Below are 20,754 nucleotides of genomic sequence, written 5' to 3'. Positions count from 1 at the left end.
TAATGACAGGTAAATAGTGGGAATAGATACTGTATATAAAACCTACTCATATGTTATCTTGTTAAGTATCTCTTACTCAAGTGTTTATGTTTTTCACTTCAGCACCTTCGGTGAGCACCAGGGATAGTTCACCGAAATGTCATATTGGTTTCCTTATCCTGGAAACAGTCTGAGAATATATTGTTTTCTTTACCCTAGAAACAGTCTGACTGTCACGCCCTGATCTGTTTCACCTGTCTTTGTGATTGTCTCCACCCCCCTCCAGGTGTCGCTCATCTTCCCCATTATCGCCTGTGTATTTATACCTGCCTGCTGTCCTGTACTTTGGCCTCTATTCTGGATTATTGACCCCTGTCTGCCTTGACCTGTTGTTTGCATGCACCTGTTGTTACAATAAACATTGTTACTTCACACAGTCTGCACTTGGGTCTTACCTTGGTACCTGATACTGACAAGACAGCAATTCATGCTTTGGTTTTGTTTACCTGGCCACTGTCTCCAAACCAGTATGTTACTTTGTAATTTGGGTGAACTATCCCTTTAAGGAAAAGAAGTGACTAACAGATATTTTGGAGCTTTTGGGATAGCAGGGGGTTAAGAATTTAAATATCATGCTGAATGACAAATCAATGTGAGTAGATTTAATTCGCTGAAGTGTCTCATTAAGGTTTGACTGATACACTGTGGCGTAGTGAGAAATGCAATGTATTGATCCAATCCCATAAGTGACACTTTAGAACCTGCAATAGCCTACATGTGATTGGTCCATTGATAATGTAAGAGAAATGAATCCAAATGGGTTTTCCTCAGGGCATCTGTGGGTGGAGATGTGCCATTGAAAGGATGACACGTAATTGATGTTAATTGTTGTTAATTGTATCACTTTGCTTTAGCCAATAAGATCTAAAGAACATCTTGTGACTCATATCCTGGTTGTGGTAGTTACATTCTGGAAGAACAGCACTCATCTGGAAAACTATATCTTTGAGAGAGGGTTTGTAATACCAGAATCAATCCTCTACATATCAAATAGATCAGTGCTTTCAACTCATGAATCAAAGTATGCTTACATAAAGCTGACCTTGGAGTTTTTGAGTTGAAATATTCAGTGAGATATTACTGTAGGGCTCTCAATTTAACACATTGAGTGACTAATGCACATAGCCACAGTCGGCGAGAGAGAGCAACAGAGTGAGAGAGAGCAACAGAGCAAGAGAGAGCGACAGAGAGAGAAAAAGAGAGAGAGTGTGTGTGTCCAGGAGTGATTCTGATTTGACACCGTCCTGTGACAGGAACAACCACACATGTCCTCTGTCAAAGTCAGACCCACTGTGGAAGGAGAGAGAAGTTGACTCTGTCCACTGTGAGTGACAGGCCAGTCTGCTCCTGTCCTGTGACATTCTCCCTGAGAGGACAGTTTTCCACCCAGCTAGCCACTGTAAGTGTGACACATAATCCTAACGTCAACCAATGATGGTGGATAAATTAAAATATTTCACTCAGGCTGTTTACCATTGAAAAGAAATGGTCATTTCCTGTCTGCTTAACGGGGTGGATCTCTTATAGACATCAATGAGATGGCAGATGGGTCTGAACCAGAAAAAAAACATACGCACACGTTCCTCACACACACTGGAAAGGAAGCGTCACATGATCAGGGGTGGTACAGTTACCATCAAGTGTCTGGTACACTCTTAGAAAAAAGGGTTCCAAAAGGGTTCTTCGGCTGTCCCCATAGGATAACCCTTTTTGGTTCCAGGGAGAACCTTTTTTGGTTCCACGTAGAACCCTTTCTTGTTCCATGTAGAACCCTCTGTGGAAAGGGTCCAACATTGAACCCAAAAGGGTTCTACCTGTAACCAAAAAGGGTTCAGCAAAGGGTTCTCCGATTGGGTTTTAGATAGCTCATTTTGTGTACTGGCAACCAATCATAATGGGTTTTCTACAGTCGTCCAATACGCTGCATGTGCTTGTCATGAGCATTAAGGCAGGACAAATGAATAGTATTGTCAGACATGTTATTATGATTTGTGCTAATTTGATCTGATTGACAGTAATACAGGTTGGTTATAGCTGTATTCTGTGCATACTGTACGCTCAACAACAGCTACTAGCTGATAAATCATTAGGAAAAAGGTGAGGAGAAAAAAAAGTACATTTATAATTTACAACCACTGTCTTAGCATCTCAAGCCATTATAAATAATAACACTGTACAAAAGATACGTTATGTGTTAAATTCCATTTGGGACAATGACACATGGGGAGAAAGCACACATTCCTCTGTAGCTTAGTTGGTAGAGCATGGTGCTTGCAATGCCAGGGTTGTGGGTTGGATTCCCAGGGAGGACCAGTATTAAAATGTATGCACTCACTACTGTAAGTTGCTTGGGGTAAGAGTGTCTGTTAAATGATGTAAATGTATGACGTGCTGATGTTCCATAAAATGACCTACTGTGTATCAGCATGTGTTGAATGGTGGCTCAGTTTATAAAGTCAACCTAGTCATGTTACAAAAGCCTGTGGTATATGTTACCATACTGCCTACTTTCAGGTGCTGCTGTTATGGACAGCACATAACTCAACAAGAGGGAAAAAACACAGAAGTCAGACAAATAATTACTGGATTTGGTAAATTTAACATTTAAATGTACATTGTTTAAATGAGAAAGGTGCATCAAGTGCAGGGTTAATGCAGTGTACCACACAGTTATTCATTTGTTCATCATAAGTTTGTCGATGGGGGACTGCTCTGCTCCCACAATCACACTGTTCCTCTGTCCGAGGGTATGAGGAGAGAGGCACAAATCAGACAGTAGTGTCAGTTCCACTCAAATTGAAGAGTTGTACTGTCACACTGGCTGTGAGATAATGGCAGAGAGCCATAGCGATGTGAAATCAAGTGAGAAGTCTTAATGGTTTGGTATTTCAGTGTATCACTGACTTGTACCTTTCCACACTTCTGAAGAGAGTTGGTGCAGTATCTCTTGTTGCTGTTACAATGTTCCCTGCAATGACATAGTATTCAAGCAGAACATTAAGTGTTTCTACCTGGTATGAACCAATTCTTATAGTATTGCTTGAACAAATACAAACCATTTCTGTTTCTATTTCCAGAATACATTTTCCTCATGAAAGTGGTGAGATAGTTACACATTATTACCATATACCATATATGACCCAACTCCTCTCCATCCAAAACATATGATGAATAGCACACTATGGTTCCATCCAGGCTGTGTTGTTGTGAGGGGTGTTTTTCCTGTGTAGAGAGTCTGGGAACCGCCTGGTAACCTGTGTTGTGATGGAAAAACGTGGAAGTGATGCGCTGTGTACTTCCTCTCTAATGGAAGGGGTTTTATCTCTCTCTGCTGTGTGTGTGTAACTCAGTGAGCCTACCAGATTACAGATAATTTTTCCTGTTAAGCATTTTGAATCACCATCTCTCACTAATAGCATGCAAAGCACTGGAAAAATGCTCTCAATACAACTGTTGATTGATGGCTCACGTCATGATGGGCAGAAATACATTTTGAAAGATGGGGACCAAATTGTAATCTTCTCTCCCTTTCCTCTCTTAAATCTCAGCACACTTGTCAAAATATGTTTTGTTTTCTTCCCTTCCGCTCTATCGCTCTCTCATAGATGGGCCACATCTGTATCACTGATTAAAGGTCAAAGGGCATCCAACTCATGACCTTAATCAGTGAGGCTTATCCCATTCCTTTTCCCATTAGATTCCATTCAGCCATTTTCTATACTCTAGCATTGGGCTATGTAACTATTTGTACAGAATTAATGTTGGTATAAGTCTAACTCATTCAGACAGCAGGCCAGTAGTGACTCTACAGAGGTTACAGGTGATTCTGCCCACTGGCAATGGGCATTAGGTAAATATTTTCCACTTCCAAGCGTCCACAAAACCAGACCCACTTCAGTCACATTCAAATCAGATGACTCGTCAATGACGTTTGTATTGGAATCCACAAGTGCAAAAGTGAACACACACACACACACACACACACACACACACACACACACACACACACACACACACTCTCTCTATCCTCTCCTCTCTATCCCCAGGCCCATCGAGGTTCTTCTGGCTGAGAGGGCACCTCAGTGTGACGCTCACTGACAGGTGAACTGAGTCATTCCAACCAACCACTATGTAAAAATAGACCCTGTTTCTCTCTGCCCAGATATATGACATGGAGGTCCTGTGATGAACATTTAGATTCTATAGGGGATGGGTAGCGTCCAATGGACGACATACAGTAGGTTAGCTAATGGTTTTCTGCTCAAGTCTCACAGCATTTCAGTGAATAAGAGCTGAGAGGTGTTCGTCTAGTCAATAAGGATTCATTGGCTCTGATATACTGTATCTCTCATGAATACAGACATCTCACTTTCAGTTTAACAAGGTTTATGTCTTCCTTTCTCTGGTTGCTTTTATTTATTTAACCTTTATTTAACTAGGCAAGTCATTTAATAACAAATTCTTATTTACAATGACGGCCTACCATGGCCAAACCCTAATGACACTGGGTCAATTGTGTGCTTCCCTATGGGACTCCCAATCATGGCCGGTTGTGATACAGCCTGATATCGAGCCAGGGTCTGTAGTGACGCCTCTAGCACTGAGACACAGTGCCTTAGACCGCTGCACCACTCAGGAGCCACTCTTCTCTTCCTGCTTCCTAGAATATTAGATAATCCTCTTTCAATTATCTCTCCTGTCCCTTTACAACATCAGACCCCGCCCACTGGGCCAATAATCCAATCAGGTTCTGCCCGTAGGTCCTAATGCACCACAGAGGGGATTAAGTAGAAGTTGCCTCTAACCACTGATACAGAATCAGATAATGTGGTTAAGGTTAGGATTCGGGTTAGGGTATGCTGATCCTAGATCTGTGGTAAAGCTGGGGTACCACCCTCCTACTTGTCCCTGATGGCATGAGTAGCAAATCAGAGTTGGGACTGGACATTGTATACTCCTCCACATCAACAGTAATGTGATGGCCATAGAAGTACCATGACTCAGAAAGAAAACATTCAGCGTTACCATGGCGGCTCCCATTACGCCCAGTCGTGACCTTCCACGATCCCACCTCGGTGATTCGATCAAATTCGCATGGGTATAATAGCCCCAAATGTAATTCTGACATAGTGCTGTAATGAACACATCAATCTGGACAACGTCCAGCCAGCCAGCACAGTAGGGAGTAGCTACAGATGTAGGATCTTCATTTGAGCCAGTTTGCTACATCAGGAAAATAATCCTGCAGGAACAGGAAATGTGAATTATTATGTGGATTATAATTAATGGACATTTTTGTAGGGGTTGATATCTTTTCGTAAGGGAAAATCAAGTCTGAAATTTCACAATGGAAATTACAAACTTCAGAAATCTTTTAAACCTAAAATACACTAAACTTTTCACATTTCCTGCATTTCGAATTAAGATCGTACATCTGTAGCAGCTTTGGAATTGGATATTAGGGATGGGGAGGACATACACTAAATATACAAAACTCAGCGATGCAATCTCCATAGACAAACATTGGCAGTAGAATGGCCTTTACTGAAGGGGTCAGTGACTTTCAACGTGGCACCGTCATTGGATGACACATATGGTGGAGGAGGAATAATGTTCTAGGGATGTTTTTCATGGTTCGAGCTAGGCCCCTTAGTTCCCCTTAGTGAAGGGAAATCTTAACTCTACAACATACAAAGGCATTCTCAACGATTGTGTGCTTCCAAATTTGTGGCAACATTTTGGGGAAGGTCCTTTCCTGTTTCATCATGACAATGCCCCTGTGCACAAAGCGAGGGTGTCAGAGATGTTATAGCCTATCGCCCTCAGCTCCTGTCCAACACACATAACCTATATATCCATCTGTCTCCATTACCGGTGATAGGAGAAGAGTCATTCTCCCTCTCCTCTATGTTCGGGTGGAGGCTGGTCGTCCTGTCCCAGACTATAGGGTTAGGCTACCACCCCTCCCCCTGTCTCTGACACTTTCACAGAGGTGAAGGAGAGAGGGGCTTATCAATGGGTGGATTTACATGAATAAAATGTGTCTAGTGGGATCTAGTTCTCTTCAACATCAGATTTGAATTGTTTATGTTTACACTAGCCTTGGATCTGGTGTGGTCAAAGCCATACATATACAGAACCAGTCAAAAGTTTGGACACACCTACTCATTCAAAGGTTTTTCTTTATTTTTACTATTTTCTACATTGTAGAAAATTAGTGAAGACATCAAAACTATGAAATAACACATATGGAATCATGTTGTAAAAAAAAAAGTGTTAAATAAATCAAAATATATTTTAGATTTTTCAAACCCTTTGCCTTGATGACAGCTTTGCACACTCTTGGAATTCTCTCAACCAGCTTCACCTGGAATGGTTTTCCAACAGTCTTGAAGGAGTTCCCACATATGGTGAGCACTTGTTGGCTGCTTTTCCTTCACTCTGCGGTTCAACTCATCCCAAACCATCTCAATTGGGTGGAGGCCAGGTCATCTGATGCAGTACTCCATCACTCTCCTTCTTGGTCAAATAGCCCTTACACAGCCTGGAGGTGTGTTGGGTCATTGTCCTGTTTGGACAGATTTCCACCGGTCTAATGTCCATTGTTCGTGTTTCTTGGCCCAAGCAAGTCTCTTCTTATTATTAGTTTCCTTTAGTAGTAGTGGTTTCTTTGCAGCAATTCGACCATGAAGGCCTGATTCATGCAGTGTCCTCTGAACAGTTGATGTTGAGATGTGTCTGTTACTGAACTCTGTGAAGCATGTATTTGGGCTGCAATTTCTGAGGCTGGTTACTCTAATGAACTTATCCTCTGCAGCAGAGGTAACTCTGGGTCTTCCTTTCCTGTGGCGGTCCTCATGAGAGCCAGTTTCATCATAGCGCTTGATGGTTTTTTCAACTGCACTTGAAAAGAAATGTTCCGCATTGACTGACCTTCATGTCTTAAAGTAATGATGGACTGCTATTTCTCTTTGCTTATTTGAGCATTACTTGCCATAATATGGACTTGGTCTTTTACCAAATAGGGCTATCTTCTGTATATCATTCTGTATATCACTCAAACGCATTAAGGAAAGAAATTCCACAAATTAACTTTTAACAAGGCACACCTGTTAATTGAAATGAATTCCAGGTGACTACATCATGAAGCTGGTTGAGAGAATGCCAACAGTGTGCAAAGCTGTCATCAAGGCAAAGGGTTGCTACTTTAAAGAATCTAAAATATATTTTGATTTGTTTAACACTTTTTTGATTACTACATGATTCCATATGTGTTATTTCATAGTTGTGATGTTTTCACTATTATTCTACAATGCAGAAAATAGTAAAAATAAAGAAAAACCCTGGAATGAGTAGGTGTGTCCAAACCTTTGACTGGTACTGTATATACCTGCTTCATGTGTGATACTGCGTTCGTAACCAAGTGGGAAGGAGGAATTTACCACATACGAGTAGGAAAAATCCACTTGAATGGCCTTCAAACTGGTAATTACTAGTGGAACACTCATCTATCATCCCAGAGCTCCGACTGCTCCCACCTATTAAGGAAATTACCAGTTAAATGTAACAACAAAACATTATTTATAAACATCTATCTATTCATTTTTTTAACTCTATAATTTGTTTACAAGCATGATAGCTGTACATTTAGTTTATGGTTATCGCAGCTTGTTGGCTGTTAGTCAGTGGAGGCTGCTGAGAGGACGGCTCACAATAACGGCGCAAATGGAATGGCATCAAACACATGGAAATCATTGAAACCACGTGTTTGTTGTTGATACCTTTCCACTTATTCCGCTCCAGCCATGACCATGTGCCGTCCTCCCCAAGTAAGGTGCCACCAACCTCCTGTGCTATTAACGTTTCTCAATGAGTTCAAAGCACGTGAATGCATCCAACTGGTATTTATGACTTCACAACTTGTAAATTCCCACCTCCCACTTGGTTATGAATGCAGCCAAAGATTGTCTATTATATTGACAAAATAATCGAGTGACCACTTTAAGAATGGAAATGCATGTCCTCAAAGATTGAAAGCAGGTGTGAAGAAGCGAGATCAGGTGGGGCCATTCTAGCCAATGAAAGGGCAGATATGCGCGTGAACAACAGGCACAACTCCGATAGTCTTTTTTGTTGTTGTTGCTGAAATGCCACGTGCGCCCATTTATATGAGTGCATTCATAACAACCTAACCATTGCGAAGCGACGTAGCAAATTAGCTATAAAACATTTTGTTGACCAAATTCGACACTCTCATTGACCTCCATACAACAACAACAAAAAATCCTCACTTTGTGGTCTTATTTTCGTGGACTGATTTTGAGCGGCCTAAACCCTCTCTTCCTCTCTGATGCAGCAAATGTGCAGCTATAAACATACCATAAATACCATAGTATATAGACAAAGAAAATAAGGATAGAAATTCAAACTATACAGGAGCTTCTCATCTAAACCATATTGCACATAGTGTTGCACACTTGATTAATGCAATGATTCACAAAATGTGTGGCTATTTTAACAAACAAACATACAAGAACGTTTTGGGGAAACGCCAATTCATTTGGTTTTTCCAAAATTCATTACATGTAAAAATGTCTAAACAAATTAAGTTGAGCAAAAAACATGAAATGCATTTGTTCAAATAACATGTAACGATCATCAGTCCATCAATTTGTCAGCCAGTCAATCAGTCTTGGTTAGTCTGGTGGGGTGGTTGACGGTGTGTTAGTGTCTTTGTGTTGGGGGAGGGGAGGGGAGGACAAGGGGTTGGGTCTGAGTTGGCAGTTGTGGTTGGTCGGTGCTACGTCCAGGGTTGGTGCTGGTGTTGGGGCTAGGACCGGGAAAATCCTGGGTTGGTGTTGGGTCCGGGTTGGAAATCCTGCTGGTACCAGGGCTGGAAAACCAGGGGTTGGTGCTGGGACTGTGGGCCTGAGAAAAACAGGAATCGGGAACCAGGAAACGAGAAACTGGGGCCGGTGCTGGGTCGGGATCAGTCGTTTTGGGGAAACGTGTTGTTCAGTACAAACCTTTCCACTACGTAGCAAACGTTCTAGCGAACTGAACGCACCTGTGGTGTGGGAGAGCTGTTTTTTGTTTTTAATTGAACCTTTATTTAACTAGGCAAATCAGTTCAGAACACATTCTTATTTACAATGACGGCCCACCCACACGACCTAGACATCTCTTAAAGAGAGATTTGAATCTAGATCTGTCTCTTTACACAGCACAAATATCTCTCCTGAACCTTGTTTGTGTCATCAATAGTGTAAAGAAGGCCTGCTCTAAATCACTACTCATTACTCAGTCCCTGACCAATAAACTGTCACCAGCTGGGACACCAGCCCCACCCCCATCCCAGATACACCCTTCAGTGTCCCCTGTGACAAATTGTGGGTGGAGAGGCTGAGGCTGTCCTTGAGTTACAACCCACCATAGTCCCTACAGACCCAGTCATAAAATACATCTTTCAATAATAGCATAGCGCATGCAGGTTTAGGGGCGTTTCTGTCTTATATTCTAGCTCTTTCTTAGAGACTGCAGTAGACCAATAGTGCTGGTGTTAGTCTCAAAATGTATTCATTTGGATTAAAAGTCAGCGCAAGTGAATCATATTTGTCGCATTAAGTGTGCAGTAAACTCTATGTGCTGTTTCATTGATGAAGAAAGCACACGTTTGTTTTCCTGGTCACAAATGTCAATTCAACGTCTATTCCACGTTGGTTCAACTAATTGCATTGAAATTAAGTGGAAACAACGTTATGGTAACGGTGAATAACCGTTTGTGTGCCCAGTGGGTTGTTTGTTTTAGATTTTTTTGTTTACATAAAACATTTGTCCTGATGCAACTGCATAAAATAATGTCAATGAATGATTTGTGTATTCCGCGTCCATACAGAGCAAGCTGAATATGATTTTGAAATATGTCCCAGTTTCTAATCCAACAATGCTCACTCACTCCCATCAGAACTGTGCGTGCGCGAGCGTTGTAGCCTCTTCAGAGACACAGGAGAACAGCATTGAAAGAGAGAAGGAGAGAGGGAGAGAGGGAGAGGGGCAGAAACAAAACAAAAACAGACCATCTCTGATAAAATAGCGGCAGTTGCTGGAGAGGCAGAGATGTGCTGCTGCAGCACGCGCACATAAACACAAACACACAACACTCACACTCCGGGAAACGTCATTCTGGACTGGCACTGACTCCACGCTACAAGCAAGCACAGCCACAGGACGTATTGGGGTTCGTATCTAGATTGTGAGGCCAGACAGAAACCCGTGTGTTCGGCCTGGAACGTTGACAGTGCAGCCACGGTCTCCACCGCTGCGCTGGGACCGAATGGTAAAGAGACCCGGGAAAAGTGACAGCGCGAACGGGTTGTGAAGGAGACTGGATCATGGCTTCTTCTCCAATCCCAATCACTCCAGTATCGATGGAAGGATCGACACCGTCGCCCACTGTGAATGAAGCGCCCACCACTGCTCATCAGGTGGGTTGGATACATTTACTATCGACTTGGCTCTACATTGTTGCTAGAAGCCTTGTAATTGCAATGTATCCGCGTGGTTGATGTGGACCGTCTGCTGGAGGATGGTAGGGAAGACATTCCCCTGGTTACCAAATCCTCAAGGTGCTCCGCTTGAGCTCACGAAAACAAAGTTGTCCTGAAGCTTATTTGTTGCAATATTAGTGTGATTGTTAGCGGTCGCAGTGTATTTTGTGAATTTCTAGTATTATGGACGTTGCAACCTACCGGGAAAAGACGTCAGTTCAACGTCTAGTTTTGATTTACATTTGGTTGAGCTGTCAACTATTGTGAATTCACCGTGAAATCCCCGCACAATTTCACTTATTTAGGATTTAGGTGAAAATGTAGGTTAAAAAAATACAAATACCCTTGATTACTTTTTGCAAATACAATGAGTTTTCCACTTGATTCAACATCACGCATAGATGTTTTTGGTTGAAATGACGTGGAAACAACGTTGATTCAACCAGTAACCTATGCATTTCATTGAAGATTTATCACATCCAAAACAGACAGATTAACTATCCAAAATGCATGCTTTCTAAGGACAGTGTGCATTGTTGTTTACAGTTGACTTTACAGTTGATATTTGGACAGTGAATTTGTTTATGCCTCAGAGCACTGAATGGTGATTGGCTGACAGCCGTGGTATATCAGACAATATACCACGGGTATGACAAAACATGTCTTTTTACTACTCTAATTACGTTGGAAACCAGTTTATAATAGCAATAAGGTACCTCAGGGGTTTGTGGTATATTGGCCATGTACCACACCCCCTCGGGCCTTATTGCTTAAATAAACAGGTGTGTTGTCATGTCAAAGTCACTGGTTTTAAAGATGGGCTGCTGGCATTTTTCCATGATGTCCTGTAGCCGTTATTTTGCTGAGTGAGAGCGATGCATGAATGTTAAGCCGATAGCTTATCACGCTAGCCCAGGCTATTTCATGCAAACCAATTGGCATTGAATCTTATTTGCATCTCCTCTTTAGCCTATAATGACAACCTTTTTTCATTTGCACGACAGTCGCCGGTTTTGCAACTAGGTAGCCCAGCACATTGTAGAGCCTGTGTTTCTGCCCTCGAGCACAACACATTCGTAACATATTGTCCAAATTGGATTCACAACATATCATACGAAATGGATGACATAGTACACAATTGGATGATGTAGTACACAAAAAGGATCCCCATTAGCTGTTGCAAAAGCAGCAGCTACTCTTCCTGGGGTCCACACAGAACATGACATAATACAGAACATTAATACACAAGAACAGCTCAAGGACAGAACTACATACATTTAAAAACGGCACACACAGCCTACATATCAATGCATACACACAAACTATCTAGGTCAAATAGGGGAGAGGCGTTGTGCTGTGAGGTGTTGATTTATCTGTTTTTTAAACCAGGTTTCTTGTTCATTTCAGCAATATGAGATGAAAGGTTCCAAGCAATAATGGCTCTATAATACTGTATGCTTTTTGAATTTGTTCTGGATTTGGGGACTGTGAAAAGACCCCTGGTGGCATGTCTGATGGGGTAAGTGTGTGTGTGTGTGTGTGTGTGTGTGTGTGTGTGTGTGTGTGTCAGAGCTGTGAGCACCACTTTCAAAACTACTGGCTGAAATTATACATAAGTTCTGGAGCATGTGAATGTTTACATGCCTGCTAAATTGGGGTGGTTGTGTTAAAGCAGCCATGGCATGAAAAATTGATGTCACTTTGCATATGAGGAAGAGTTTTGTGCTGAGGGCTGGGTGGGTTTTAGTTGTCTTTTGACATTGTCTGCTATGTAGAACAACCCTAAAAATAGAAAGACTCAAAACACCATGCTTGTGTAATAAAACCATGAAAAGTATTGCACCTAAGCTGAGATCTGGTGTTTTGAATATAAACCCAATGTAAATGTTTTAATACTCAGAATGTGGTTTAAAATAGAAATGAAGTATTCTAAAACACCCAAAGTGGTTCTTCAACCTGAATATTGGTGTGAAGAGATTGTTGTGAAAATACTTTCGGGGGTTTTCAAATGCATGGAAAAGGCAGCATCAAAACATAAAAACGGTGTTTCTCATCCAATTAATGGTTTATAAATGCAAAATGTTTATAGCCTAAATATTGATTGATGATAAGGGCCAGTGGAGATTTATTTTTTTGTGGAATTCCACCTTTATTTTTTCAATGCTTTGTTTAGACATTAGAAACAGGAGGGGCAGTAAGATAGTAAAATTCCAACGAAATGTACTGTCTCAAAGTGTCAAAATATTTTTCTATATGTCATAGGCGTCATAAGGATTGGACCAAGGCACAGCGGGTAAAGTGCTCATCTTCTTAATTTATTTAAAGAAAACATTTAAACAAACAACGAAAACAGTTCCATAAGGCTCCCAGGCTATACAGAAAATAACCACCCACAAAACACAAGTGAAACAAACACAACTAAATATGGCCTCCAATTAGAGACAACGACAACCAGCTGCCTCTAATTGGAGGTCATTGCCAAAACCCCAACATAGAAATAGAAAACTAGATTAAAACATAGAACCTAAACCAAAAACACCAAAACAAACACCCCCTGCCACGCCCTGACCAAAATACAATGACAAATAACCCCTTTTACTGGTCAGGACGTGACAGTACCCCCCCCCAAAGGTGCAGACCCCGAATGCACCTGAAAAACAACAACCCCACAAAACAACCCCAAACTTAAAGGGAGGGAAGGGACAGTCGTTGACGGTCCCTGTGCTACACCCCCCCCTTGCCAATCCTCCCACTATGGAGGTGGCTCTGGGCGTAGCTCCCGTTCAGAAGACTCTGGGCTGCGCGGCATCGCTAAAGGCCCCTGGCTGGGGAGCGTCGCTGGAGGCTCAGGGCTGTGCTGGGGAATGAAGGCTGCCGTGCGTAGAGCAGGCACAAGGTAAACTGGGCCGAGGAGACGCACTGGAGACCAGATCCGTTGTGCCGGCGCACTTCTTCCTGGCTGCCGGCCAACTCTCGCCCAGCAACGCTGCGGAGCCCTTACTGGCCACACCGGACTGTGCGTGCGTATGGGCGACACAGTGCGCATTTCTGCGTAACAAGGTGCTTGCTTGATCCGTCGCTCCCCATAATAAGCACTGGGAGTTGGCTCAGGTCTCCACTCTGACTCTGCCCAACTCCCCGTGTGCCCCCCCCCCCCCACAAAAAAATTGTTTTGGGGGATGCCTCTCGGCCTCATGTAGCTCCCTTAATTTCCTCTCCCAGAAACGTCGTTCTGCCTTTGTTTAAGTGTTTTCTTGGTCGTGATCCTTCTCCTCTGTGCTCCAATCCCCGCTGCTTGGTGGGTGGTTCTGTCATAGGCGTCGTAAGGATTGGACCAAGGCGCAGCGGGTAAAGTGCTCATCTTCTTAATTTAAAGAAAACACTTAAACAAAATAAACAAACGACGAAAACAGTTCAATAAGGCTCCCAGGCTATACAGAAAATAACCACCCACAAAACACATCTGAAACAAACAAACACAACTAAATATGGCCTCCAATTAGAGACAACGACAACCAGCTGCCTCTAATTGGAGATCATTGCCAAAAGAAATAGAAAACTAGATTAAAACATAGAACCTAAACCAAAAGCACCAAAACACACAAAACAAACACCCTCTGCCATGCCCTGACCAAACTACAATGACAAATAACCCCTTTTACTGGTCAGGACGTGACACCATATTTATTCATGTAAATCCTTTCAATGTTTTGTTAATTTCATTTGAAAATAATGTAAGAATAAATCCAACTTAAAACCTGTTGAGGACAGACGTTCCGCTAGCAGAACTCCTCGCCAAATATCCAATGGTAGAGCGTGGCGTGAAATACAAAAACCTTAAAAATGCTATAACTTCAATTTCTAAAACATATTACTATTTTACACCATTTGAAAGATAAGACTCTCGTTAATCCAACCACATTGTCCGATTTCAAAAAGGCTTTACAGCGAAAGCAAAACATTAGATTATGTCAGGAGAGTACCCAGCCAAAAATAATCACACAGCCATTTTCAAAGCAAGCATATATGTCACAAAAACCCAAACCACAACTAAATGCAGCACTAACCTTTGATGATCTTCATCAGATGACACTCCTAGGACATTATGTTATACAATACATGCATGTTTTGTTCAATCAAGTTCATATTTATATATAAAAAACAGCTTTTTACATTAGCATGTGATGTTCAGAACTAGCATTCCCACCCAAAACTTCCGGTGAATTTACTAAATTACTCATCATAAACGTTGACAAAATACATAACAATTATTTTAAGAATTATAGATACAGAACTCCTTTATGCAATCGTTGTGTCAGATTTTAAAATAGCTTTTCGGCGAAAGTACATTTTGCAATATTCTGAGGACATAGCTCAGCCATCACAGGCTAGCTATTCAGACACCCGCCAACTTCAGGGCTCACTAAACTCAGAATTACTATTAGAAAAATTGGATTACCTTTGCTGTTCTTCGTCAGAATGCACTCCCAGGACTTCTACTTCAACAACAAATGTTGTTTTTGTTCCAAATAATCCATAGTTATATCCAAATACCTCTGTTTTGTTGGTGCGTTCAGGTCACTATCCAAAGGGTAACGCGCGAGTGCATTTCGTGACCAAAAAATTCAAAATGTTCCATTACCGTACTTCGAACCATGTCAAACGCTGTTTAAAATCAATTGTTATGCTATTTTTCTTGTAAAATAGCGATAATATTCCAACCGGACAATGTTGTATTCATTCAAAGACGAAAATAAAAAATGGCGAGGTCTCGTGAATGCGCATCTCCAGTCTCTCTGTCACCAGGCAGTCCACTGACAAACTGTGCTGCTGTTATCTGCCCAGAGACAGATGCCTCAATCCGGTTTCTGAAGGCTTTAGAGAGCCAATGGAAGCCTTAGAAGGTGTCACGTAACAGCTCAGATACTGTAATTTCGATAGAGATGCAACAGAAGGACTACAAATTGTCAGACAGGCCACTTCCTGCTTGGAATCTTCTCAGGTTTTTCCCTGCCATATGAGTTCTGTTATACTCACAGACACCATTCAAACAGTTTTAGAAACATTAGAATGTTTTCTATCCACATCTACTAATTATATGCATATTCTAGTTTCAGGGCAAGAGTAGTAACCAGATTAAATTGGGTACGTTTTTTTTCACCCGGCCGTGAAAATACTGCCCCCTATCCACAACAGGTTTTAATATGATGCTCAAAATGTACAGTTGAAGTTGAAAGTTTACATACACTTAGGTTGGAGTCAGTAAAAATATTTTTTCAACCACTCCACACATTTCTTGTTAACAAACTCTAGTTTTGGCAAGTCGGTTAGTACATCTACTTTGTGCAAGACACAAGGCATTTTTCCAACAATTGTTTACAGACAGATTATTTAACTTACAGTGAATTATATCACAATTCCAGTGGGTCAGAAGTTTACATACACTAAGTTGACTGTGCCTTTAAACAGCTTGGAAAATTCCAGAAAATGATGTCATGGCTTTAGAAGCTTCTGATTAGCTAATTGACATAATTTGAGTCAATTGGAGGTGTACCTGTGGATGTATTTCAAGGCCTACCTTCAAACTCAGTGCCTCTTTGCTTGACATCATGGGAAAATCAAAAGAAATCAGCCAAGCCCTCAGGAAAAAAATGTAGACCTCCACAAGTCTGGTTCATCCTTGGGAGCAATTTCCAATCCCCTGAAGGTACCACGTTCATCTGTACAAACAATAGTCCGCAAGTATAAATACCATGGGACCACGCAGCCGTCATACTGCTCAGGATGGAGATGCGTTCAGTCTCCTGGAGATGAACGTACTTTGGTGCAAAACGTGCAAATCAATCCCAGAACAACAGCAAAGGACCTTGTGAAGATGCTGAAGGAAACGGGTACAAAAGTATCAATATCCACAGTAAAACGAGTCCTATATCGACATAACCTGAAAGACCACTCAGCAAGGATGAAGCCACTGCTTCAAAACCACCATAAAAAAGCCAGACTTCGGTTTACAACTGCACATGGGGACAAAGATTGTACTTTTTGGAGAAATGTCCTCTTGTCTGATTAAACAAAAATAGAACTGTTTGGCCATAATTACCATTGTTATGTTTGGAGGAAAAAGGGGGAGGCTTACAAGCCAAAGAACACCATCCCAACCGTGAAGCGCGGGGGTGGCAGCGTCATGTTGTGGGGGTGCTTTGCTGCAGGAGGGACTGGTGCACTTCACAAAATAGATGGCATCATGAGGGAGGAAAATGATGTGGATATATTGAAACAACATCTCAAGACATCAGTCAGGAAGTTAAAGCTTGGTCGCAAATGAGTCTTCCAAATGGACAATGACACCAAGCATACTTCCAAAGTTGTGGCAAAATAGCTTAAGGACAACAAAGTCAAGGTACTGGAGTGGCCATCACAAAGCCCTGACCTCAATCCCATAGATACTTTGTCGGCAGAACTGAAAAAGCATGTGTGAGCAAGGAGGCCTACAAACCTGACTCAGTTACACCAACTCTGTCAGGAGGAATGGGCCAAAATTCACCCAGTTTATTGTGGGAAGCTTGTGGAAGGCTACCCGAAATGTTTGACCCAAGTTAAACAATTTAAATGCAATGCTACCAAATACTAATTGAGTGTATGTAAACTTCTGACCCACTGGGAATGTGATGAAAGAAATAAAAGCTGAAATCATTCTCTCTACTACTATTCTGACATTTCACATTCTTAAAATAAAGTGGTGATCCTAACTGACCCAAGACAGGGAATGTTTACTAGGAATAAATGTCAGGAATTGTGAAAAACTGAGTTTAAATATATTTGGCTAAGGTGTATGCAAACTTCCAACTTCAACTGTAAGTATCTTTCATGATAATCAAAGAGAGAAAATTGAGTGATTGAACTCATTGTAAGTCTTTGGTTTTAATCACCTTGCCACGTGACTCTGTTTTAGAGGATTGTGGGTAATTCATTTTTAGACTTTTTGATTCTTTCACACAATGTTGTATACATGTTTGAAGAAATAAATGTATATTTCCATATTAGTATTAAGTCCAGTGAGACATGAGGTGTAATGGATCATGATGAACGCATATCTAAACTGTCAGGCAAATTGACGTTCAGTGAGGACCTCACCCATTCCCACATGACTATCAACAGAAGCAAGTGCAGAATCCTGAGTTCTTGCAGTTCAACCTCAGTTAGTGCTGGTGGTTTGAACACTGTCCTTGACAATACCTGCTAAAGCTGTATAAAATGGAAAATGATCAAATACATAAAACAATGTTAACCATTAAGACACTAGACAAAGGGATCTAATTCTGCACCAAACAGGACTCTTTGGTGCTAACTTTTCTCTTAGTGTGCCCAGTCCCTGGCAAGGTGTTGCACAACTCTTGATTAAGTGGTGTTACAACACACCCTGTCATCTTTCAAAACATCTCAGGATGATGTGTTTCAGTACTCCAACAAAGTTAAGGTTTCGTCTCCTTCAAGTTGGTGGCAGCTCAATTGCCACTAGTTTTGGTGTTACTAAGCACTTCATTTTAACAGTGGATATTTTAAAGTTTCTTTATTGTTAAATTATATGCATGACAACAATAAAAACAAAACAAGCCCGTTCATCGATCTGACTATTAAATCACAATTTCAGTTCAGTGGGCCTGTATTCTATCCAAGGAAATTCATAACAAACTCTTGGCTTTCCCTGTACAAGCTAATTGCTGCTTATAGGTGTGGTTATTAAAGATAGTTTAAAAATAGGATATTGCGTACAACAGGACACAAAATCACTAAGCCTCAGTCCAGTAAACATGACGGATTAAGCATCTCTGTGTTCTATCGTTAGGTCTGTGTGAGGCTGCATGCTACATAGCACAGTTTGGTGCTGGTGCTCACAGAGAGAGAGAGAGCTGGAGAGAGCTGGCACAGTGTCATCCAGGGGACATGCACAGTTGTCCAGCACCATGGTAGCAGATTGTTTGGCAAAGCAGTCTCTCGAGAATATGGCACACACACAAGCACACACGCACATGGACGCATGCACGTCCATACACTCACATATACACACACTCACAATCACACATGCACTCAGAACCACACACATGCACCATACATGCAAACATACATACACACACACTCACAACCACACACACACATACTCACAACCACACACATACTCACAACCACACACATACTCACAACCACACACACACACACACATGCACTCACACTTTCACTCACTGCCATGCTATCTGCTTCACTCATTTCAGAAATGACTAGTATGCCTACAGGGCAGCATCTTCTGTGGGCTTTGGCCCCAAAGTGACAGAGCCTATGTTCAACCCATGTAGAAATACCATAAGCCTGTTGTTATTACTGTATTGTAATGGGTATACCTACACTCAGGTCCCCTATGGCATGGTGTTTAACATTATGAATAGGATTGTCTGACAGGCGATGGGGAGGGCGGAAGTGTGAGGTAAAAGGCAGTTTATCACCAGATCTGGTCCTGTTGAGGACATCTGCCACTCTTTCCTGCTCAGTTATGGTCAGATTGTGACAAAATCAGTACTGGCAATGGAAACGGTGACATGTGTGATGTGTGTGTGTGTGAATGCATATGTGTGACGTGTGTGTGTGTATGTGTGTGTGCGTTCATGTGTGATGTTTGTGTGTGTGTGAGAGAGCGAGACAGAGAGAGTGACATTGAGGGAGAGAAAGAAAAAGGGAAAGAAAGAGTCAAGGGTGAGGGGGCGAGAGCAACATGGATATCTTCGGATGAGTGTGATGATATTGTATTGGTAATGCTGGATCAGTTATTGTAGAAAACAGGACAGTTGTTTTGCAGAGGTCGTCATAGCAGCCGATCTGATTCTATTTCCTCAGTCGTTAATTGACAAATGGAGATTGATGAGGAGGATAAGGAGGAGGAAGATAAAGGCCTTAATGATTGATAAGGAGGGCCAGAGAGAAAGGAGAGAGAAGTGATGGAGGAGGGGAAGGAGAGCGAGAGTCCAGTTAAGGCCATAGCCTCCGCCAGAATCTGACAATATGATTCATCTCAATGACTTTTGTAATGATGTCATTGAAATCTCTGAGTCGATTTAGGCTTTTAGCAGAAAGCAGATCCCACCACCAGTTACCTCCTGCCACCAGAGACACAAGAGAACAGCATGGTCTCTATGTCCCATCTCCACAGTCTCTACCCATGACATCCACATAGTCTGCCATGTGAAAAAGAAATACAACTCCTTGATTTTATATTTCTCCCCATGAATCACAATGTAATAAATACATAACCGGGAATAAGCTATGGAACATTAGCTGTATTTGCATGAATTCCATTTGCCCAAAACTCAACTGAGTGAACAGTAAATAGCATTGGTGTATCACTCCCTCATCCTCATAGGGAAATTGATGTATGCCATAACGTAATTTAGATCATAGACATTCTCTTTCAAGTTTCAAGATTTATTGTCACGTGTACAAGTACAGTGATTTTTTTTTCTTTCTTGCTAGCTCTTTTCCCATCAATGCAGTAATCAATATCAGTAGTACATTTACGATTAAATAAAGTAAAGTAGAAAAAACCACGAGAAATAGAGAACGCTTATGTGCTGATTTTATGTGAGTGTGTGTGCGTGGCGTCAGTATGAATGTGTCTTGTGAGTGTGCATAGTTCGTGTAGCCATTTTGTTAGATATTTAGCACTCTTATGGCTTGGGGATAGAAGTTCTTCAGAAGCCTGTTGGTGTCAGACTCCGGTACCGCTTGCCGCGAGGAGGCAGAGAACAATCTATGGTTTGGGTGGCTGGAGTCTTTAACAAATTTCTGCGCCTTCCTTTCGCACGCCTGATATAGAGGTCCTGGATGGCAGGGAGCTCAGCCCCAGTGATGTACTGGGCTGTCCGCACCCCTTTCTGTAGCGCCTTGCGATCGAGGGTGATGCAGTTGCCATACCAAGCAGTGATGCAGCACGTCAAGATGCTCTCAGTGGTGCAGCTGTAGAACCTTTTGAGAATTTGAAGGCCCATGCCAAATCTTTTCAACCTCCTGAGGGGGAAGAGGTGCTGTCGCGCATTATTTATGACTGTGCGAGTGGACAATTTTTAGTTCTTAGTGATTTGGACATGGAGGAACTTGAAGCTCACGACCCGCTCCACTGCAG

General features: G+C 41.9%; 1 protein-coding gene across 1 annotated transcript in view; it reads left to right on the top strand.

Annotated features, from left to right (window-relative positions):
* Positions 1-9,994: 9,994 nt before the first annotated feature.
* ank2b (ankyrin 2b, neuronal) overlaps positions 9,995-20,754 on the top strand; it is a 328,402-nt gene continuing 317,642 nt past the window's right edge. The window contains exon 1 of the mRNA XM_082977374.1: positions 9,995-10,523. Within this exon, the coding sequence (XP_082833500.1) occupies positions 10,431-10,523 (93 nt within the window). The 5' untranslated portion in view covers positions 9,995-10,430. The remainder of the gene's footprint in view (positions 10,524-20,754) is intronic.

This window comes from Salmo salar, chromosome 07, assembly GCF_965601325.2.
Source record: "Salmo salar chromosome 07, fSalSal1, whole genome shotgun sequence".
Lineage (NCBI taxonomy): Eukaryota > Metazoa > Chordata > Actinopteri > Salmoniformes > Salmonidae > Salmo > Salmo salar.
This window is presented reverse-complemented; position numbering and strand designations above follow the sequence as displayed.